The sequence below is a fragment of the Dermacentor variabilis genome, chromosome 5, assembly GCF_050947875.1.
Source record: "Dermacentor variabilis isolate Ectoservices chromosome 5, ASM5094787v1, whole genome shotgun sequence".
Lineage (NCBI taxonomy): Eukaryota > Metazoa > Arthropoda > Arachnida > Ixodida > Ixodidae > Dermacentor > Dermacentor variabilis.
The window spans coordinates 194,200,639-194,224,425 of NC_134572.1; the positions used below are offsets into that span (position 1 = coordinate 194,200,639).

The 23,787-nt window shown below is 48.0% G+C and overlaps 1 protein-coding gene across 1 annotated transcript in view; it reads right to left on the reverse strand.

Moving 5' to 3' along the window:
* Positions 1-15,153: 15,153 nt before the first annotated feature.
* Positions 15,154-23,787, reverse strand: part of LOC142582064 (uncharacterized) — a 60,787-nt gene continuing 52,153 nt past the window's right edge. The window contains exon 3 of the mRNA XM_075691484.1: positions 15,154-15,401. Coding sequence (XP_075547599.1) covers positions 15,279-15,401 — 123 coding nt within the window. The 3' untranslated portion in view covers positions 15,154-15,278. The remainder of the gene's footprint in view (positions 15,402-23,787) is intronic.

Consider the following 23,787-nt stretch of genomic DNA (forward strand, 5'->3'; position numbering starts at 1 on the left):
CGCCGCGGGTCGACCCGGAATCGCACTACCTTCGAGATCGGCCCACGTATTGGGAGTGCTTAACGCCTGCTTCACCTCTCCAGCGGGACGGCCGGGCATTGCCCTACCTTTAGGATCGGCCGACGTGTGGGGAATGCCTAGCTTCTGTTTCACCTCCGCTACGCGTCAGCCAGGTATCGCAATACCTTCGGGATCGTCCGACGTGTGGGGAGTGCTTAACACCTGCTTCACCTCCGCCGTTGGCCAGGTTGGTACTGCAATGTCTTCGGGATCGGCCCACGAGTGTGGAGTGCTAAACACCTGCTTCGCCTCCGCCGCCGGTCAGTACGGTATCACATCTTCGGGATCAGCCCACGTATGGGGTGTGCCTAATGCCTGATTCACCTCCGCCGCCGGCCCGGCATTGGACTATATTCGGGATATTCGGTATTGGCCCACGTATGGGGAGTGCATATTGCCTACTTCACCTCCGCCGGAAGCCGGCTCGGCATTGCTCTACTTTCAGGATTGGTCCACGTATAGGGAGGGCTTAATGCCCGTTTCGCCACCGCCGCGGGTCGGCCCAGCATTGCACTACCTTAGGAATCGGCCCACGTGTGGGGAGTGTTTAACAGCTGCTTCACCTCCTGCTGTTAACAGCGCAAAATGCAGACAAGAGACGAGACAAGAAGACACCACTACAGCGCATGTGGTGTCTTCTTGTCTCGTCTCTGCTCTGCATGTTTTGCTGTTAACAGCAGGATGAAAAACGAGCAAGCGCAAGCTGCTATTCTAGTGCTTCACCTCGCCGTGGGTCGGCCCGCTATTGCACTACCTTCGCGATCGGCTCAGATGTGAGCAGTCCTTAACGCTTTCTTCAACTTCGCCACAGGTCAGGCCGGTATTACACTAATTTTGGGATCGGCGCATGTATGCGGAGTGCTTAATGCCTGCTTCCCTTCGCCAGCGGGTTGTTCGACCTTGCACTACCTTCGAGATCGCACCACGTATAGGGAGTGCTTACTGCCTCCTTCACTTCCACCGCAAGCCGGCCCGCCATTGCACTACTTTTGGGATTGGCCCACGTATGGGGAGTGCTTAACGCCTGTGTCATCTCCGCCGCGGGTGGCCCCAGCATTGCAGCACGTTAAGGATCGACGCACGTGTGGGGAGTGCTAAACGCCTGCGGCACCTGCGCCGCGGCTCAGGACGGTATCACTATCTTCGGGATCGCCCCATGTATGGGGTGTGCCTAATGCCTGCTTCACCTCCGCCGCGGGTCGGCCCGGCATTGCACTATGTTCGGAATCTCCTACGCGTAGTGAGTGCTTAACGCCTGCTTCAGCTCCGCCGCGGGTCAGACCCGTATTTGACTGTCTTCGTTATCGGCCCACGTATGGGCAGTGCTTAATGCGTGCTTCAACTGCGCCGCAGGGCGGCCTGGCATTGCACTACCTTCGGGATCGTTCCACGTGTGGGGAGTGCTTAATGCTTGCTTCACCTCCGCCGCGGGTCAGGCCGGTATTTCACTATCTGCAGGATCGGCCCACGTATGGAGAGGGGTTAGAGGCTACTTCACTACCGTAGCGGCTTGGCCCGGCTTTGCGCTAACCTTAAGGATCGGCCCACGTGTGGGGAGTTCATAGCACCTGCTTCACCTCCGCCACGGGTCAGGCCGATATCACTATCTTGCAACAGAACCGTTTGTTGGTCTAGTTGGTGCTTGCTAAAAGACGTGTTTTTTGCCGCCATACAACACACACAAAAGGAAGACACATATAGGCAACCCGGGTGGCACGTTTAACTGGTTTAATCTCGGCTGTGACCCAGGAAAATATATACACATACAAACATGCGCTGCCTGTTCACAAATCTGCGTTACCCAGCGGTCAAACAATCTAATTTTCGATTTGTAGAGCAGTACAGATGTATCACTAATGCAATTTGTACCTATCATTTTTATATATTAAGTTTTCAGTAGCTCACGTGCTGTTTGAAATCTACTTCTGCCAAGAATCCTAATCTCAGGAGAGCGCGGTTTGCACATGAGGCCTTGCAGTGCGCAGGGAAATTTGCAACGCCATCTTTCATTAGATTTAGTTCGTGTTCCCAGGCTTGCTCATTTATGTAACGTCCTGTCACTCCTATGTAGGACTTGCCGCGCTCAAGACGAATTTCATACTCTACGCCCGTAGCGCGCGTCGCATAGGACGTGCTATGTTTCTTCCCGCAGCCTTACGAACCGGTCTCCTCGCGAGTGGTTCTCGAACAGAGTCGACCCAGTTTGACGGAAAAGGAAATGGGTACACCATACCGGCCTGCTACCTTCTTGAGGATAGGGGAGACCTGGGTGCAGCCGTGGCGTAGAGGTAGAGCATCCGCCTCGCGTGCAAGAGGACTCTGGTTCGAATCCCGGTGCCGTGCAGATTCCACCGGATTAAAGAAATTCCCTGTGTTGATAAAATTGCATTAACAAGGCCTGGAGTACGGCCTGATCCAGGCGACGAGAACTGGTAACGCACACCCTGACCAGAGCAGGATTGGCCACCCGGGTGCAGTACTTGGCCACAACCACCTATATGAATACAACCATCAAATCCTGGCTCTCAGTCCACAGCAGCTGCGAAGCAACTGAGCACGGTGGCGGTCAGACCTGTGACGCAGCAGAGGGTGCTAAGAATCTCTGGATCCGGACAGGCCGCCATTGGAACCTGGCAACGGTTAACGCTAGAACGTTATCTAGCGAGGCGAGCTTAGCAGTGCTATTGGAGGAATTGGAGGGCATTAAACGGGATATAATAGGGCTCAGTTAAATTAGGAGGCTAAAAGAAGCATATACAGTGCTAAAAAGCGGGCACGTCCTGTGCTACCGGGGCTTAGCGGAGAGATCAGAACTAGGAGTCGGATTCCTGATTAATAGAATATAGCTGGTAACATACAGGAAATCTATAGCATTAACGAGAGGGTGGCAGGTCTTGTTGTGAAACTTAATAACAGGTACAAAGTCAAGGTCGTACAGATCTACGCCCCTACATCCAGTCATGATGACCAGGAAGTCGAAAGCTTCTATGAAGATATGGAATCAGCGATGGGTAGAGTGAAAACAAAATACACCATACTGATGGGCGACATCAATGCCAAGGTAGGCAAGAAGCAGGCTGAAGGCAAGTCAGTGGGGGAATATGGCATAGGCACTGGGAATAGCAGGGGAGAGTTATTAGTAGAGTTTCTGCCAGCGGGATACCTTCTGCCAGCGGGATAGCCGAGAGTGGACGTGGAGGAGCCCGAACGGCGAGACTAGAAATGAAATAGACTTTATATTCTGCGCTAACCCTCGCATCATACAAGATGTATACGTGCTCGGCGAGGTGCGCTGCAGTGACCATTGGATGGTAAGAACACGAATTAGCCTAGACCTGAGGAGGGAACGGAAGAAACTGGTACATACGAAGCTAATCAATGAGTTAGCGGTAAGAGGGAAAATAGAGGAATTCCATCCAGATCAAGCTACCGAACAGGTATTGTGATCTCAGGAAGATGACCTTAGTGTTGAAGCAATGAACGACAATCTTGTGTCCATCATTAAGTAGTGTGCGATAGAAGTCGGTGGTAACTCCATTAGACAGGATAGCAGTAAGCTATCGCAGGAGCCGAAAGATCTGATTAAGAAATGCCAATGTATGAAACCCTCTAACCCTACAGCTGATATAGAACTGGCAGAACTTTCGAAGTTAATCAACAAGCGTAATACAGCTGACATAAGGAAGTATAATATGGAAAGAATTGAACATGCTCTCAGGAACGGAGGAAGTCTAAAAGCAGTGAAGAAGAAACTAGGAATTGGCAAGAATCCGATGTATGCGTTAAGCGACAAAGCCGGGAATATCATTACTAATATGGATGAAATAGTTGAAGTGGCTTAGGAATCCCATAGAGATTTATACAGTACCAGTGGCACTCACGACGATAACGCAAGAGAGATTAGTCTAGAGGAATTCGAAATCCCACAAGTAACGCCGGAAGAAGTAAAGAAAGCCTTGGGAGCTAGGCAAAGGGGGAAGGCAGCTGGGGAGCATCAGGTAACAGCAGATTTGTTGAAGGATGGTGGCCAAATTGTTCTAAAGAAAGTAACCGCCCTGTATACGCAATGCCTCATGACCTCGAGCTTACCGGAATCTAGTAAGAACGCGAACATAATCCTAATCCATAAGAAAAGGGACGTCAAAGACTTGAAAAATTATAGACCCATCAGCTCACTGTGAGTTGCCTACAAACTACTTACTAAGGTAATCGCAAATAGAATTAGAAAAACATGAGACTTCTACCATGCAAAGGACCAGGCAGGATTCCGTAAAGGATACTCAACAGTAGACTATATTCACACAATCCATCAGGTGATAGAGAAATGTGTAGCATATAACCAACCCCTATATATAGCTTTCATTGATTACGAGAAAGCGTTTGACTCTGTCGAAACCTCAGCAGTCATGGAGGCATTACGGAATCAGGGTGTAGACAAGCCATATGTAAAAATACTGAAAGGTATCTATAGCGGCTCCACAGCGACCATAGACCTTCATAAAGGAAGCAACAAAATCACTATAAAGAAAGGCGTCAGGCAGGGAGTTACGATCTCTCCCATGCTATTCACAGCGTGTTTACAGGAGGCATTCAGAAACCTTGATTCGGAAGAATTGTGGATATGAGGTAATGGAGAATACCATAATAACTTGCGGCTCACTGATGATATATCCTTGCTTAGTAACTCTGGGGACCAATTGCAATGCATGCTTACTGACCTGGAGATCCAAAGAAGAAGTGTGGGTCTAAAAATTAATCTGCAGAAAACTAAATTATGCTTAACAGGCTCGGAGGAGAACAGCAATTTGCAATAGGTAGCGAGGCACTGGAAGCGGTATGGGAATACATCTACTTAGGGCAGCTAGTGATGGCGGATCCGGATAATGAGACTGAAATAATCAGAAGAATAAGTATGGGCTGGGGTGCGTTTGGCAGGCATTCTCAGATCATGAATAGCAGGTTGCCATTATCCCTATAAAGAAAAGTGTATAATAGCTGTGTCTTACCAGTACTCACCTACGGGGCAGAAACCTGGAGGCTTACGAAAAGGGATCTACTCAAATTGAGGACGACGCAACGAGCTATGGAAAGAAGAATGTTGGGTGTAACGTTAAGGGATAAGAAAAGAGCAGATTGGGTGAGGGAACAAACGCGAGTTAAGGACAACTTAGTTGAAATCAAGAAAAAGAAATGGGGGCATGGGCAGGACATGGAATCAGGAGGGAAGATAACCGATCGTCAGTAAGGGTTACTGACTGGATTTCAAGGGAAGGGAAGCGTAGCAGGGGCGGCAGAAAGTTAGGTGGGCGTATGAGATTAAGAAGTTTGCAGGGACACAATGGCCAAAATTAGTACATGACCGGGGTAGTTGGAGAACTATGGGAGAGGTTTTTGCCCTGCAGTGGGCGTAACCAGGCTGATGATGATGATGATGATATGGACATACGGAATCACTGCAGGATTTAGGGTTCTGGCTCTTTCTTCCTGCCTTGTGACGCTAGTACTTTTAACCTTCCATAAAAGGCTTTCGGTGACTCACCAACGAATCAGCGAACCGTGCTGCTTTAAGTCGCTTAATGTAATTATTGAACGAGGCCTGCATCGTGTGAGTACACGACTTTCCGAGGGCAGACTCCGGGCAGAGCATAGCAATTCGAGGCTTGAAAATTTTGGAATGGCATGAATTATACGGGAGCAACCCTTTCTTGGCACGTGGGAAATATTGCCAACAAGCTTGTCTGTCATGAAAGGTTAAGATTAGAAACTGCAGGGTGTTACGCTGTGGCACTTCATGCGTAAACGAAAGCCCTTTACCATTGTCCCTAAAAATGTTTAAAATATCATCGCAGCGCTTCTATGAGCCTTGTCTGTTAAAAAGCATTAAGAAGTCGTCCATGCATCTAAATACATTTAAAATGTTTGAAGTGCTGTCCCGTTTAAAATCATCATCGAGCAAGTGCTCAACACTAGATAACAATATGTTGCTCAGCAGCGACGCATTACACGAACCAATGCAATTGCCGCGTTTTTGCAAAAAAAAGCTGTTTGTCAAAGCAAATAAAGGTACTACTAAGATAGGCTTCCAATAAGGTTGAAATGTCCTCAAGCGTAACACCGGCTGCATTTTGAAAAGCTATGCTGCCGCTTTCTTCTATGCGCATTTTTTACCGCAACAAGTGCAGCATATGGAATTGAATAAAACAGATCCTGAACATCCACATAAAACGCATTGCCTATGGATTGTTTGCTTCGTAGAAACTGCGCTATGTCTTGTGAATTGCATGTCGAGAAATGGCCATTTATTTCAACAGTTTTTAGCACCTTTAGAACGTACCTACTAAGTAACGACTGCCAAGTGCCACGTTTGCTCACGATGCTCCTTAACGGCACATTGGGCTTGTGCGTCTTTGCACTGAAAAATATGTTTAGCGCTGTAGCTCTCAGATTGGTAATATCTTTGGACAACTTGTCCAAGTTGAACGCCTCACATAGCCTGACAACTTTGCTCTTTACCTTTGATTCAGATTTGCTATTCTGTACAAAGTTTTGGTTACAGCATCTGCAGCTTTCTTATTGTACATTCATCTAGGAAGTACCACAAAACACCCCTTTTTGTCTGCTTCCCAAAAGCTAGGTGATGATCTCAGCAAAATGTAACAGTCTTCCGCCTAACAGCAACATCACGATAAACCTACACCCTGAAACACTTTTTTCTAGACGGTCCACACCATCAAACAAACATCCTTCTTTGTCCTCCTGGGGAGATTTCCTAGCCACATCTCTGTTAAACGCTGCTAGTTCATGCACATGAACGCCGGGCTCAATGCCACACTTAGGACCTTTCATAAGGAGATTTGTGGCATCCTCAGGAATGCTGGCATTTCCTAGCAGCACCAGGTTGTTCGTTGCTACTGTTGTCTTCGTTCCAGCATGGGCTTTGCGGGGCTGTCCGAGGGCTTGGTTCCACCAGTACTCCATCATATGATGGATGAGGCGTCTAGACGTCTTCAGCTTCCTCTCCGCTAGCCAAGCAGTATCTTTGTTAAAATGGACTATACGTAGCCAACCATTAAGCAAACGTATATGTCTCCAAAGTTCAGAATGTAGTATCTTGCACAGGCGGTTACTGTGTCCTCTGGGTGGTACAACATGACCAAAGAGGGTACTCACTCCACAGGGCGTCAATCCATTCTTCATGCAGAATCTGATGTATCTTGCATGGCATGTCGCTTCGACGATATAATTGGCGATTGTGTCGAAGCTAGAAAACGAGTTCGCAAAACGCGTACAAGAAGACAGGCCGGCTGTACTAGAAGTATGTTGCAACAGAACGGCTCGTTTACGTAATTGGTGCTTGCTAAAAAGCCATGTTTTTTGCTGCAATTTAACACACAACACAAAACACCATGTACCAGAAAGGGTTGCTGCCGTATAATTCATGCCAGTCCAAAATTGTCAAGCGTGGAACTGCTATGCTCTGCCTGGCGTCTGCCTTCGGAAAGTCGTGTACACACACGATGCAGGCCTCGTTCAAATATCAGATTAAGCGACCTATGGCAGCACGGTTCCCTGACTCGTTTGTGACCTCACTCACCGAACGCCTTTTACGGAAGTTTAAAGGTAAGGCGCCAAAAGGGAGGAAGAAAGAGTCAAAAGCGTAAGACCTGCAGTGATGACGTATGTTAATAAGGTCTCCCATAACATGAAGAACGTGGCAGGCCGATATGGTGTACCCATTGCCTTTTCTGCCCCCGTCAAACTGGGTCGAGTCTGTTCGAGAACCACCCGAGAGGAGACCAGTTCGCAAGGCTGCGGGAAGAAACATAGCACGTCCTACGGGAAATGCGCTACGGGCGTGGTGTATGAAATTCCCCTTGAGCGCGGCAAGTCCTACATAGGAGTGACAGGACGTTACATAAATGAGCAAGCCTGGGAACACGAACTAAATCTAATGAAAGATGGCGTGGCAAATTTCCCTGCGCACTGCAAGGCCTCATGTGCAAACCGCGCTTTCCTGAGATTAGGATTCTTGGCAGAAGTAGATTTCAAACAGCACGTGAGCTACTGAAAATTTAATATATAAAAATGATAGGTACAAATTGCATTAACGATACATCTATCGTGCTCTACAAATCGGAAACTAGATTGTTTGACCGCTGGGTAACGTATATTTGTGAACAGGCAGCGTATGCGTGTATGTGCATTTATATATGTTCTTGGGTGACGGCCCAATATAAACCAGTTGGAAGTGCCTCCCGTGTTGCCTATATGTGTCTTCCTTTTGTCTGTGTTAAATTGTGGCAAAAAAAATGTTTTTAGCAAGCACTAACAAGGCCAACAAGCCGTTCTGTTGCAACATATTTCTAGTACAGCCGTCCTATCTCGTGCGCGTTTTCCGAATTCGTTTCCTAGCGTCGACAGAATCGCCAGTTATATCGTCGCAACGAAATGCCATGCAAGATACATCGGATTCTGTGTGAAGAATGGATTGACGCCCTGTGGAGTGAGTGCCCTCTTTGGTCATGTTGTACCGCCCAGAGGACACAGTAACCGCCTGTGCAAGATACTACGTTCTGAACTTTGGAGACAAATACGTTTGCTTAATGATTGGCTTCGTATAGTCCATTTTGACGAAGATACTGCTTGGCTAGCGGAGAGGAAGCTGAAGACGTCTAGACGCCTCATCCATCATATGATGGAGTACTGGTGGAACCAAGCCCTCGGACAGCCCCGCAAAGCCCATGCTGGAACGAAGACAACAGTAGCAACGAACAACCTGGTGCTGCTAGGAAATGCCAGCATTCCTGAGGATGCCACAAATCTTCTTATGAAAGGTCCTAAGTGTGGCATTGAGCCCGGCGTTCCTGTGCATGAACTAGCAGCGTTTAAAAGAAATGTGGCTAGGAAATCTCCCCAGGAGGACAAAGAAAGATGTTTGTTTGATGGTGTGGACAGTCTAGAAAAAAGTGTTTCAGGGTGTAGGTTTATTGTGATGTTGCTGTTAGGCGCAACACTTACGTTTTGCAGAGATCATAACCTAGTTATTTGGGAAGCAGACAAAGAGGGGTGTTTTGTGGTACTTCCTAGATGAATGTACAATAAGAAAGCTGCAGATGCTGTAAGCAAAAACTTTGTACAGATTAGGAAATCTGAGTCAAAGGTAAAGAGCAAAGTTTTCAGGCTATGTAAGGCGTCCAACTTGGACAAGTTGCCCAAAGATATTAACAATCTGAGAGCTACAGCGCTAAACATATCTTTCAGTGCAAAGATGCACAAACCCAATGTGCCGTTTAGGAGCATCGTGAACAAACGGGCCACGTGTCAGTTGTTACTTAGTAGGCACGTTCCAATTATGCTAAAAGCTGTTAATGTAATTGACCCTTTCTCGACCGGCAATTCGCAAGACATAGTGCAGTTTCTACGAAACAAACAATCCATAGGCAATGCGCTTTCTGTGGATGTTGAGAATCTGCTTTATTCAATTCCACATGATGCACTTTTTGTTGCGATAAAGATGTGCATAGAAGAAATCGGCAGCATAGCTTTTCAAAATGCAGCCGGTGTTACGCTTGAGGACATATTAACATTATTCGAAGCCTATCTTAATAGTACCTTTATTTGCTTTGACAAACAGCTTTTTTTTTTTGCAAGAACGCGGCATTTGCATTGGTTCGTGTATAACGCCGCTGCTGTGCAACATATTCTTACCTAGTGTTGACCGCTTGCTCGATGATGCTTTTAAACGGGACAGCACGTTACAAATTTTCAAAGTTTTTATATACATAAACGACTTCTCAATCCTTTTTAGCAAACAAGGCTCATCGAAGCGCTGTGATGATATTTTAAACATTTTTAGGGACAATGGTAAAGGGCGTTCGTTTAGGCATGAAGTGCCCCAGCGTAATACCCTGCAGTTTTTGGATATAAGATTAACCTTTCATGAGCGACAAGCTTGTTGGCAATAGTTCCTATTTACCAAGAAAGGGTTGCTGCCGTATAATTCATGCCATTCCAAAATTGTCAAGCGTGGAATTGCTATGCTCTGCCTGGAGTCTGCCCTCGGAAAGTCGTGTACACACACGATGCAGGTTTCGTTCAATAATCAGATTAAGCGACTTAAAGCAGCACGGTTCGCTGATTCGTTGGTGAGATTAATCACCGAAAACCTTTTACGGGAGGTTAAAGGTACCAGCGCCACAAGGCAGGAAGAAAGAGCCAGAACCGTAAGACCTGCAGTGATTGGGTATGTTCATGAGGTCTCCCATAACCTCAAGAAGGTGGCAGGCCGGTATGGTGTACCCATTGCCTTTTCTGCCCCCGTCAAACTGGGTCGACTCTGTTCGAGAACCACTCACGAGGACAACGGTTCGCAAGGCTGCGGGAAGAAACATAGCACGTCCTACGGGAGATGCGCTACGGGCTTGGTGTATGAAATTCCACTTGAGTGCGGCAAGTCCTACATAGGACAGACTGCACGCTGCATAAGTGAATGAGCCGGGGACACGAACTAAATCTAATGAAAGATGGCGTGGCATATTTGCCTGCGCACTGCAAGGCCTGCATTCGCAAACCACGATTTTCTGAGATTAGGATTCTTGGCAGAAGTAGATTTCAAATAGCACGTGAGCCAATGGAAGCTTATTATATAAAAAAGAAAGGTACAAATTGCATTAGGGATACATCTATTGTGCTCTGCAAAACGAAAAATAGATTGTTTGATCGCTGGGTAACGTACATTTGTGAACAGGAAGCGCATGCGTGTATTTGTACGTATATTCATGGGTTACAGCCCAAATTAAACCAATTGGAAGTGCCGCCCATGTTGTCTATATGTGTCTTCCGTTTGCGTGTGTTAAATTGCGACAAAAAACATGTCTTTTATCACTATCTGCGGGATCGGCAGACGTATGGGGTGTGCTTAATGCCGGCTTCACTTCCGCCGCGGGTCAGCCCTGCATTGCACGACTTTGGGGATTGGCCTACGTATGGGGTGTTTGTAATGCCTGCGTCACCTCCGCCGCGGGTCAGGCCAGTATTGCACTATCCTCTGGATCGGCCCACGCATGGGGTGTGCTTAATGCCTGCTTTACCTCCACCGCGGGTCGGCCCGGCATTGCACTACGTTCGGTATAGGCCCACCTATGAGAAGTGCTTAATGCCTGTTTCACTTCCGCGACGGGTCGACCCGGCATTACGGGACCTTCGAGATCGCCCCACCTATGCCTGCGTGCTTAATGCCTGCATCACCTCCGCCGCGGGTCGTCCGGGCATCGCACTACCTTCGGTATTGCCCAACATATGGGGATGGGTAAAGGCTACTTCACTACCGCTGCGGGTCGCCCGGCATTGCACTATCCTTGGGATCGGCCCACGTGTGGGGAGTGCTTAAGGCGTGTTCCGCCTTCACCGCGGGTCGGTCAGGCATTGCACACCTTCGGGATCGGCCCACGTGGGGGGAGTGCTTAACGCATGCTTCACCTCCGCCGCGGGCAGGCCGCTATTGCATTACTTTCGGGTCGGCCCAAGTAAGCGGAGTGCTTAATGCCTGCTTCACCTCCGCTGCAGGGCGGCCTGGCATTGCACTACCTTCGGGATCGGCCGACCTATGGGGTGCGCTTAGCAGCTGCTTCACCTCATCATTGGTCGGCCCGCGATTGCACTACCTTCGGTATCGGCCCAAGTGTGGGGGGTGCTTAACGCCTGCTTCACCTCCGCCGCCGGTGAGGCCGGTATACTTCCTTATTAGATTGTGGGATGTCGTGTCTTCTGAAGGACGAATCCCAACATAAGGCGTAACTATAGAGTGGAAGGGGAAGTGGAAGAGGAAGTGTAGTTCCTACCATCATCAGCGCCCACAGCCAAGGGAGCGGACAAGCCGCAGCAGCGGAATTTTTTGAAGAAGAAAAAAAATAGGAAATTTCCTCTTCGTTCTTGACGAGAGAGAGAGAGAAAGGTAAACTTTATTGAAGGCATACATTAGTAGTTGAGAGCCTGGCCGAGGAGCTGGCGTGGAAGTTATGTGGCCGCGACCTGGTTAGTGCGCTTTGCCAGCATGAACAAATTTGCTTCTGTTGGGGCTTGCTTGTGTTTTCGTATGGCTTGTTTTTGTTTGTTTATTCGTGTGTCGTGAAATGGTTTTAGTTGTCTTGGGTACCAAAAGTAGACTCCGCGCTCAGCTTTCCAGCATATTGACAGTAATATGTCAATAGTTACGTTTCCTTTTATTTTATCATCGTGGAATGTTTTGCTTTTCTCAATCATTTCCCGAATATCTGGATTGTTCTTTTTTATGAGTGCTTGTTCTCTTTTAGTTTTTCGCGAGTATTCCTTCCAGTTATATTCTTTCGGATTGGAAAACATTTTCTAAAAGTGATCGAATGATTCGGCGTGTGCATCGCAATTGCATGCGATTCGTTTTTTTTTTTTAACCTTTCGCCATAGTAAGGTAATCGGCCATGGCCTGAAATTGCTGCAGATGCATAGAAATTGCTTAGAAAATGGTCCAGTATTTGTTTTGTACTTTTAATAAATTGATATGCGCAGATGTTCTATTTATGCTTCACAACAATCGCCCCAATGGTCCTTTCTAATGAATGTGTAATTTCTGTCCCTGTTTTGCAGCCTCCTTCGCTAAGCTAAATTATTTCCATAATTGCTATTGTGGTCCTTTAATGTATGCAAATAAATTTTAGAGTTTATTTTTACTAACTCCTTTTTGGTTTGTTGGCCTAAGTGATTGTTGTATACATGGTTTTTATTAGCTTGAAGGGCAGACAAGCTATTTGTATATAGTTGGTAATTACATGACTGCTGTAGTGTTTTCGTATATGTGACACCTTTCAAAATTGCTACTTGAGCTCCTAAAGTGTTCTTGTATGTTGGTAGTTTGTATTGTCTACTTGTTATCTTGTGATTTTCTTCGTTTGGTATTTGGAATGCTGCTCCTACATTAGCTTGTGTGTTGAAGCAACGGTATAAATTCTAAATTTTAATGTGCAGTCGTGCTATTTGGTAAAGGGGTATTCTATAGTGTCTGCAGGTGATCCTGACAAAGAACATATTTTTCAGTTATTGCCTCCTTATTGCCTCCTCCTTAGTTAGCGCCTCCTTCCTGCATAAGGCGTTAAACTTAGTAAAACGGGTAGAAGAATTTTCTGCGCTGGCGTGCCTACTGTAATAGCGGGTGTTTGAATCGCACCGCTGGCGCGAGTTGTTGTGGTCGCACGGATGGTACGACCTGTTGGGAACTCGGCGCTGACGCCCGTTGTTGCACCTGGGTCGCAAGCCCCAAGGGTAGCGTTGGCCTGGCGGCCTGGGGTACAACTGGAAGCATCCGGAGGTCCCGGCAAAGCATGAGTCGACTGGTAACAACAAAACAACTTGTTTATTTTAACATCGCAAAGAGTTGGCGGTCAGGTTGACCGAAGTAGAGAGACGGGAGTGCACTTTACTCAACAGAAGAAATCGGAGCCCTCCTTTTGGCGTCCGGGGGCAGCTGTTTTTATACTCTCGCAGTTGAGGGCAAGAAGGAACCCCTCAATAGACGAGCACGTGATTGTACAATGGGATAAGGTGACGCATACTGTCGTAGCGCCGCCGGTCGGGCACAAAGACTGGGAGGAGAAGGTGACTTCTACTGTCGTATCGCCTCCGGTCGGGCACAATGGCACATACACTCACACACGCACATGAAGACACTTGGCATCGGAACATGCCTGGACGCGCTTGGCGGGGAGCGTAGCGGCGACGCCGAACGGGCCAAAATGTCTGCCGCTTTATTGCAGTCGCGCCGGCTAAACTGCGCGTCGTAGGCGAAACGTAACACGGGCAATGGGTCGTTTGTCACTGATTGCAGCTATGAACCACGCGCACAATGGATTCTGCATTCTCTCTCCCTGTAATCGGAAACGGTTTTTCACGCTGAAATTCTCGACCGGTTCGTCATATAATGTCACATAATCTAAGCTTAATTGCTGAGTGCGGGCTGCGACGCATGCGGGCGCCAGCTGTCGAGAATCTAAGCGCAAACTTTAGGCTCTGCTGAGTTAGTCTGGCCAAGTTCTTCAGGGTCTTTCTTTTCTTTGTAATGATTTTTCTTTGTTTACAATAGGGTTGCCTCAGTTGGGCGTTTAGTAGAAAGTAAACTGATGTTATTGCCACTTATTTTGGGCGACAGGGGCTATTGGAGCTGAGGATCATGATGCAACTTGCACTTGAATCCCTCCCCCCTGACCAATATACTTTGATACTTTTTACTGACTTTGTTACATACTTTAACACTGACCAATATACTTTCAAGCCAAGTCTATTCTACACTGATGAGGATACCAACCTTCGCGTGCAAACGACAATGGAAGCAACGGACACGCCGTTTGGTAGTTCTCTTCTCACGTTTAAAGATACGCAAGCAATCTGTACAGAAATGTTAGAATTTCGTGAGAGCTCGTAGATTTATATACCTGATAATTGCAACCGAACATTTTGGCATTTGTTACAACATAGCATGAATTGATTATTCCAGAATAGGTTATACCAGTTGGCACTGCCCACGATCCTTACACCATTAGCTCTCGGTTGCCAAACACAGGAATTACAGTGCATAAAGATTCTCCTGCAGACGTGTTAGCATGCTTCCTCATTTGGTCGTTTGTGCAGCGGTCACTGTGCCCCACTTAACAGTTTCCACATGTGAGGAGGACTTCATACACCACCACAGTGGTGAACTGCAGATAAGCCTTGACGAACATTATTCTGCAGAGCTGTTCATCTTGGATTACAAAGTTAGCTCCGCTTAACTTTCTTCCCGCATTATTGCTGCTTACAAGCGCGTAATAAACATTGTGTGTTCAGCGGGCAATGTATGTGCTCTATATGTGCTCGTGAACAAGCTCAGAATACTTTCTAAGGCAATGCGTCAAGCTCAGCAGGTGGTTTTCGCGTGAGTCAGCTGGAATCACAGCCGTAAGCAACACAAGCCATGCCAGGTCTACAGCATGCGCCTATTTGCGGCTGTCTGTACGGACGCCTGCATCATTTAGTGAAAACCTTGGCTGGCTGGCTTATTCAGTGAAACAGAAGCAAGCACATCGGATTTGAAACGCAAGTTTTTTTGTCTTTTCGTGTAACCAGCACGAATGGCCACAGCTCACAGATGGGGCCCTGCAAAGCACACTGCGCCAGGACGTGAGGCTCGTAAACAGGGCGAGTGTCGGCGAGGCTCACGGAGACTGGTAGCAGAGGACAGAATTCTTGCGGTAGATGCACTTGACACCTTCGCGTGCAGCTTCGGGTCTGTCCTGCTTCGTTTCGTCCTTATTTCGCGCCGGAAGCACGAGCGGAGCCTGCATTAGTTGGCCACAAGAAAAGCGAGAATGCCTGAGAAAGAACAGATACGTGCATTACATAAGATTTCAGCCACCTTCCCCTTTCTAATTTTTGATGACACAGCACTTAGGAAACCGTCAGCTAGCACGTGCACGTCAGCTGGCCGCCAAGCAGTATCATGACGAATATTTTGTTATTCTGCTAAGAGGTCCTGTCACTTGTGCCGACAGCATTGACCCGTCGATTGGTGCGTAAACCTTTTATCATGGCCTGACTGACATCCATCAACGGAGACTGCAAAGCTCAACGCTTCGCCCACCGAAGGGGCCCTTCCCGTGGGCAGGGAAGCTGGCCGCCGAGCAGTTAGTCAGACAAGTTACCGAGAATAATCCCCATTCAATTGCTTAACTAGTGACTGCTCCTTATCTGCATCAGAACGGCAAGTTGAGCCAGTTGGTTGGGATTCATGGTAAGGGTTGTAAAAGCGCATCCAAGACGAGGACAACAGAAAGAATAAAACGATGACACAGCGCTGACTTTAACTGATTTTTAATAAAGATATGTCTAACATATATATAGGAGCCATTTTATAACCATGACATGCACAAGATACAGATATGCGTCGAGGCAACTTTGACAAAATGACACATAATCAAAATTGGCATAGGTAATACAGTTCCTTGTCATAAAGAGTGATAGACGGTTCACTGTTACACGCTTTGTCCCTAATCTTTATATTGTGAGCTTCGGTGATTTCCCTTTTCAATTCGCTTGCGTGTTTAAAAATGACACTAGTTCTTTTAAATTCAGGACGACAACCGCACGACTTGCAATGCTCCGGGGGAAGAAGTGGCGCAACCCCTTGAAGGGATAGCTCATGCTCCCGAAGTCGAACATTCACACATTGCTTCGTTTGTCCCACGTACGCTCGACCACAAGATAACGGAATGGCATGCACAACCTGCTTAGCACAACTGATATATGTGCTCACATGTTTGACAGTGCATTTTCCCTTCACTTGCTTTTCCTTCAGCAAATTATCAAGTAATGGACATATGCGACCTATCTTATGTTTCGCAGAAAAACGAACATCAATGTTGTACCTTGAACCAACGTTCTTAAGCCCGTGCGCTAGCTTGTGTACATACGGTAAAACTGCGTTTTTCCTTTTTTCCTTCTAATTTAGTTTGAATACCTTGGTCATTTACGCTCTTGACGCCGCGAACCATACTTTACTCCTCCGCAACAATATTCCTTATCTAGCTGACGCGCAAAAACACATGAGTGTTCTTACCCTATGTGCAACATTTCCTGTTCATTTTGCTTAAGCTCGGCGTTGGCACTTAGCCTAATCCCAGGCCCACATTGTAATAGCTGCGAAACCGTTACCTAATGTGTTTATGGAATATAGTGAGGGGCTTCGTTTGGCTCATATATATATATATATAGTCATTTCATAAAAAGCCAACAAACACTGACACCAAGGACAACATAGGTAAAATTACTTGCGCTTAATAAATGAAATAAAGAAACGATAAATTAACGGAAATTAAAGTGGATGAAAAAACAACTTGCCGCAGGTGGGAACCGAACCCACAACCTTCGCATTTCGCGTGCCATGCTCTACCAATGGAGCTACCGCAGCGCTGTTTCCCCATCCACTTTCTTGGGTATTTATGTGTACTAGTAGAACCCTGGGAGTGTTAGCCAGCGCCACCACTCACAGACCTTGGCGGCGGACGTGGAACACCCTTTTTACCGCAGGCGTCACGAGAACGTGATCTTTTTGGGTGAAGGCAACTGGTCAATAAACCCACACATGCTACCTGAAGGCATCAATGTTGCCGGATTCGAGACATCATTATGTAATAAACGAGAAGAGAGGGGGTTAACCGAGAGTCCCGATTTTTATTAGTCATTTCATAAGAAGCCAACAAACACTGACACCAAGGACAACATAGGGGAAATTGTTTCTGCTTAATAAATGAAATAAAGAAACGATAAATTAATCGAAAGTAAAGTGGATGAAAAAACAACTTGCTGCAGGTGGGAACCGAACCTTCAACCTTCGCATTTCGCGAAGGCGAACAAACACAGGGTTCTACTAGTACACATAAATACCCAAGAAAGTGGATGGGGAAACAGCGCCGCGGTAGCTCAATTGGTAGAGCATCGCACGCGAAATGCGAAGGTTGTGGGTTCGGTTCCCACCTGCGGCAAGTTGTTTTTTCATCCACTTTAATTTCTTTCTTAAATAGCGACAACCTTTGTTGTGCGTCGCCTTTTCCCCTCTCACCAAATCCGGTTCCGGTATTTCCGGTTTAAAAATTTCCGGTTCCGGCGTTTCCGCTTCCTGGAGTTGCGTTGCGGGAATTTCCGCTTTGACTGCTGTTAGACGATGGTGAGACGCCCGCGCGTGCTTAGCAGAGCTGTGGCAGTCACCATAAGAAGAATGCAAAGGGGACAAGCTGTTGTATTCCGCTGGAGTAGTAGTTCGCGGTCACTGTTTTTCAAATGCACGAAAAACGGCAGTGGTCTCCAGGCGGCCCAGGCACTACATTCCACTGTACGTTGTCGCTCGTGACACAACCGGTCGCAGGTTCACGCGAAGCAGCGAACACAAACAGATTGTTGGTTACAATAGGCGGTGGTTCTTGGATGGAATCGCATGCACAGTTTCAAACGCAGCTGGTGCAATTAAAGCCTCTCAAGCGACGCGAAAGTAAACAACGCTAAAAAAAACAAAACGTCGCTTCCACTCGGTACAGGAAGCTGAAGCTATGTAAGTTCCGCTTGGCGCCAGAAGCTAAGGGGGTGAGTGGGAGAGGAGCGTGGAGGAGGAGGGCAAGTTGGCGGTACTTAACCTGGTCGGCGGAAACGTGTATGGAGGTGCTTTAGTCTAGGCTGATTTGACTTCTTACCATCCTATGCTCTCTGCAGCGCACCTTGCCGAGCACGTTCACATTTTGTATGATGCGGGTTAGCGCAGAGTATTAAGTGTATTTCATTGCTAGTCTCGACATTTTGGCTCCTCCACGTCCCCTTTCGGCTATCCCGCTTGCGGAAGAAGGTATTCTATATCCGCATATTATTCTGTTCTGCAAACTCTATTAATAAGTCTCCCCTGCTATTCCTGGAACCTATGCCACATTCCCCCACTGACTTGTCTCCAGCCTGCTTCTTGCCTACCGTGGCATTGAAGTCGCCCGTCAGTATCGTGGATATTGTTTTGACTTTACCCATTGCTGATTCCACATCTTCGTAGAAGCTTTCAACTTCCTGGTCATCATGACTGGATGTAGAGGCGTAGGCCTGTACGACCTTCAATTTGTACCTCTTAAGTTTCACAACAAGACTTGCCACCCTCTCGTTAATGCCATAAAATTAATCCGACTCATAGTTCTCGTCTCTCCACTAAGCCCCTGTAGCACAGAACGTGCCCGCTTTTTAGTAATGTATATGCATCTTTTGTTCTCCTATCCTCACTGGATCCTGTTATATCCCATTTACTGCCCGCTAATTCCTCCAATAACACTTCTAGACTCGCATCACTAGATAACGTTCTAGCCTTAAACCTTGCCAGGTTCAGGTTACAAAGTCAGGTAATGGGTGGCAACACTGATCCATCTATTGCCAGCTGTAGAAGTAGGAAATGGACCCAGGGAATCCATTCCAACTTGGTCGAAAGGCTGGCCTGGTACGTCGACCGGATGTCAGAGACCTGGGGGCTTGCCGGGGGGTGCTTTGCGACTTTGGCAGTCGGCACACCTTTGCACGTGATGTTTTACAGCAGCAGGTGGCTTCGACCAGTAGTACTTGCGTCGGAGTCGTGACAATGTTTTCGTGTAGCCTAGATGACCTGCGGTGGTTTCATCGTGGCATGCTTTAAGTATTCATTTGCGAAGTGATGCTGGTCCCACAAGCAGCTACATGCTTGTCGGACCAGCATCACTTCTCTATACAATGTTCTCTATAAGAAGAGTTCTTCTTATAGAGAATATTGTTCCGGAGACAAAACGACGGCAGGCCGTCGTTTCCATCACCCAATCTTTTACTTGGGTGATGACGTCGCAGTACGCAATTGCGGTACCCTTCTGTATGTGACGGCGTTCATTGCTGAATTTCCTGAGAAGAATTTCTGCATGCCCATGAGTCTTGTCGAGTACGCATATAGCAATAGAAACGCCTTGCGTGACCAAGAGTGCAACAATTTGCTCCGCTATCAAACCCCCGTGGTAAGGCTTCTTGCCTGATACAGATACAAAGCGACAGGATTGCGGCTGAATGGTCACCTTGCCGGCGATTCACAAACGCTCATGTTGCCTGTCATTCACCGTGTCGCCGTATGGGCTGGTAGAAAATGTCACCATACGTTCCGGAATGTTTATGAGTCGCGGAACTTCTTCGACCTTCCAAGAAATTAATGAGTGGGAGCAGCTCTGGGTCGTGGCTCTGCTTCGGTGAAACGGTGACGGCGTTAACGACGCCCAAAAACACAGCGTCTACGTCCATGTCATCAGTACCTCCTGACTCCACGGGTGACCGCGAGAGGCAGTCGGCGTTGGTGTGCCTCTTTCGTGATTTGTAAATTCTGGTCACGTCGAACTCCTTAAGCGTAAGGCTCCAGCGCGCCAGACGGCCAGGTGGGTCTTTCAAGTTAGCCAACCAAGAAACAAATGATGATTGCTGAGAACCTTGAATGGACGGCCGTACAAATAATGGCAAAATTTGATAACCGCCACACAACGGCGACGCTTTCGTTCTCGGTAGTCGAGTAGTTTTCCTCTGTACGAGAGGGAGTTCGGCTAGCGTAGGCAATGACTTTTTGGAGCCACCTTGCCACTGCACCAGTATGGCACCTAGACCAATATTGCTCGCGTCAGTGTGGAGTACTGTAGAGGCATCCTGGTCGAAGTTCCCAAGAACAGGAGGCGTTTGCAGGCGTTAGCGTAGTTCGCTAAATGTTACTTGCTCATTTTCCCCCACAGAAAGGGAACTTCGTCTCGTGTTAGGAGTGTTAACGGTGCACCAATACATCAAAAATTGACAATAAAGCGTGGGTAGTAGGCGCACAGCCCCATGAAGCACCTCACTGCCTTCTTGTCTGACGGTGTGGGGAACTTTGCCACAGCGTCGATTTTGTCTGGGTCAGGTCGCACACCCTTGTGACACAATGTGGTCGAGGAAGCACAAGACACTAAGCAAAAATGACATTTCTTGGGCTTTAACGTCAGGTCGGCCGGGCGTATGGCTTGCATAATGGTGAGTAACCGGCTTAGGCGCTCCTCAAATGTAGCTGGGAACACTATGACGTCGTCTAGATAGACCAAGCATGTTTGCCACTTCAGGCTAATAGTGCGGTATCCCTTAGACGCTGAAAAGTGGCAGGCGCTGAACACGAGCAGAAAGGAAGAACCTTGAATTCGTAAAGACCGTTGGGGTTCACGAAGGCAGTTTTCTCGCTTTCTCTGTCATCGAACTCGGCATGCCGATACCCGCTTCGCAGGTCCATTGATGAAAAATAACGTGCACGCTGCAACCTGTCCAGTGAATCGCCGATGCATGGTAGCGGGTAGGCGTCTTTCTTCGTGACCTGGTTTATTTTCCGTAATCGATGCAGACTCGCAAACTGCCGTCTTTTTTTTTTAACTAAGACCACGGGTGACGCCCAGGAACTTTTCGAGGGCTGTATCACATCATCCTCGAACATCGTCTCCACTTGCTTTTGAATCTCTTGGCATTCCTTTGGAGCTACACGGTAGAGATTTTATCGAATCGACCGAGTAGTATCCTCCATGAAGATACGGTGCTTAGTCAGAGGCGTTTGCTTGACCTTAGATGTAGTCGGAAAGCGATCTTCGAACTGGTGTATCAGCTCCAACAGGCACTGCCGCTCGGAAGGCGACAGGATGGAGCTCACGTCGACAAAGGTATCAAGGGCTGGAAGGTCGTTTCTCGTACAGCGAAACAATCTTTTACTTGGGTGATGACGTCGCAGTACGCAATTGCGGTACCCTTCTGTATGTGACGGCGTTCATTGCTGAATTTCCTGAGAATTTCTGCATGCCCATGAGTCTTGTCGAGTACGCATATAGCAATAGAAACGCCTTGCGTGACCAAGAGTGCAACAATTTGCTCCGCTATCAAACCCCCGTGGTAGGGCTTCTTGCCTGATACAGATACAAAGCGACAGGATTGCGGCTGAATGGTCACCTTGCCGGCGATTCACAAACGCTCATGTTGCCTGTCATTCACCGTGTCGCCGTATGGGCTGGTAGAAAATGTCACCATACGTTCCGGAATGTTTATGACTGCTCCATGATCTCGCAGAAAATCCATCCCCAAGATGATATCTTTGCAGCAGTCAGGGAGAATGATGAATGCGGCAACGAACCTGGAATTACCAATGTGGATTCGGGCGGTGTATGTTCCCGTTGATGTCATTAGCTGACTCCCGGCACTTCTTATGTGGGGCGCTGTCCATGGCGTCCTCACTTTCCTAATGCGGTCGGCCAGCTCTTGCCACACAATCGAGAGATCTGCACCATTGTCAACAAGTGCGATGACGTGGTGTCCACCGAGAAGAATGCTAAGATCGGGACGGACAACGTCCTCGGCGTGAGTACTCATCGTCGTCATATCGCCTTCGTCGGCGTTAGTATTCGTAGTCGTCATATCGTCTTCGTCGGCGTTAGTATTTGTCGCCGGTGTATCGTCGTTGTGGAGAGCGTGGGTGGCGTCTTTGGCGTCGCGACACAGGGCAACCTTCCCCCGGACGTCGCTACCGCTAGATTCACCGGCGCAGACTAGGGAAGCGACCACCCCTGCTGACGTTAGTGGTGAAACTCTGGCGATTTGGGGAAGTGTAACGTACAGGTGACGGGGACTGCCAGCGACAATATGGTCAAGCTGCTTGGCTGGGCGACAGCTGATCACTGCTCGGGGCGCGGTGGTCGTCGATGTGCAGAGAAGAGGCAGGCGAAAAAGGAGCCGGTTCCAGAATCTGGATGGGGCAGTAACTGGCAATGTGGCCTGGTTCACCGCAGTGGAAGCAGGGTGGTCGACGGTCGGCCGCGCGCCACGTACTTCCGCATACATGGCGATGGTTTCGTTGGGTTTCTGAACCCGAGCTTCAATAAGTTGTTGCGCGTAATCTCGTAGGTCTGTGCTCGATAATGTATCGAGGAGCTCACGATAAGTATTGCCCAACGTTTGGAAGCTCGCTTGCCGGTTCGCGTATCATGTACGATCACTGTTTTCTAGCGCGAAGTAAGCATGCGTGAGTTTTTGTTGTTGGTTCCAGTGATTTACCAGAGCGACGCGTTCGTACTGGTCAAGCTAGTCCTCGACACCTTCAAAAGCATCACCGTGGAAGGTGTCGGCGACGCGAAGGTGTCACCGAAGAGTCACCTGGGAAAGGATAAGCACCATCGGTGAAGGAGGGAGAAGCGCCGACGATGTAGCCATGCTGGTGGGAGTCGCAGCGGGAGGGAAGTCCGGGTTCAGGACGAGCAGGCGCCGACTGTAAAAGTTGACTGGAGTCGTGATGAGAGGAGGAGCTTCGGGACTGGGTGCACGGCTCCGAATAGGGGTTGCCCGCATGGGGTTGCAGGCTCCAGCAGCTCCACGAGTGTCGCGATGTTAAAAACACGGCTTGTAGAGCACAGGTAAAACTCTTGCTTGGGCTTGTTGGTTCATGCTTTACTTAGCAAAGGCAAGGCGCAGAAGACCAGGACTCAAAAAGAACACAAACGATAGGACCGGCGCCGGTCCTGTCGTTTGTGTTCTTCTTCTTGAGTCCTGCTCTTCTGCGCCTTGTCTTTGCTAATTGTAGAGAACAATTTGGGAGGCACACAACAGCAGGTCGCCTTTCGATTACGAGCAAAACCGCGACTTCTTCACTTCACAAAAACGGTCACGCATACTCGCATTCCCCTCTCCTTTATCGGAGTGCAGGCGCGGCAATATGCATACCGAAATTTGCGATTTTGTTAAGCACTTACGCGCTTGACGCCGTGAACTTGTTCGAAAGCAAATGTGTAGGTACCATTGTTTGTTTCCTTGTGCAAATGCGTAGTGAACACAGTTGATCACCGACACATATCGGTTGCGGGTGTGGCTGTATCAATACCAATTCTGTGCGAGAGCTATTTGGCAAGACAGCGGCAGTAGCACCCAGTAGCATGAGCGGCAAAGCTCACAAAGAAACCTTTGTTTAACACAAAGACAGCGAAATATTAAAAGTTCTATTTGAATTTGCAGTGCTGGTTTCCTTCACGCTCACTCGCAGAACGCTCAGCTGCATCACTCGGCATTCCTTATGTTTCTCAGCTATAAAATATTTGTAACAGCCTTATCCTGTGCGCGCCACATGGAAGACACAAAAGCACAAAAACTCATAAC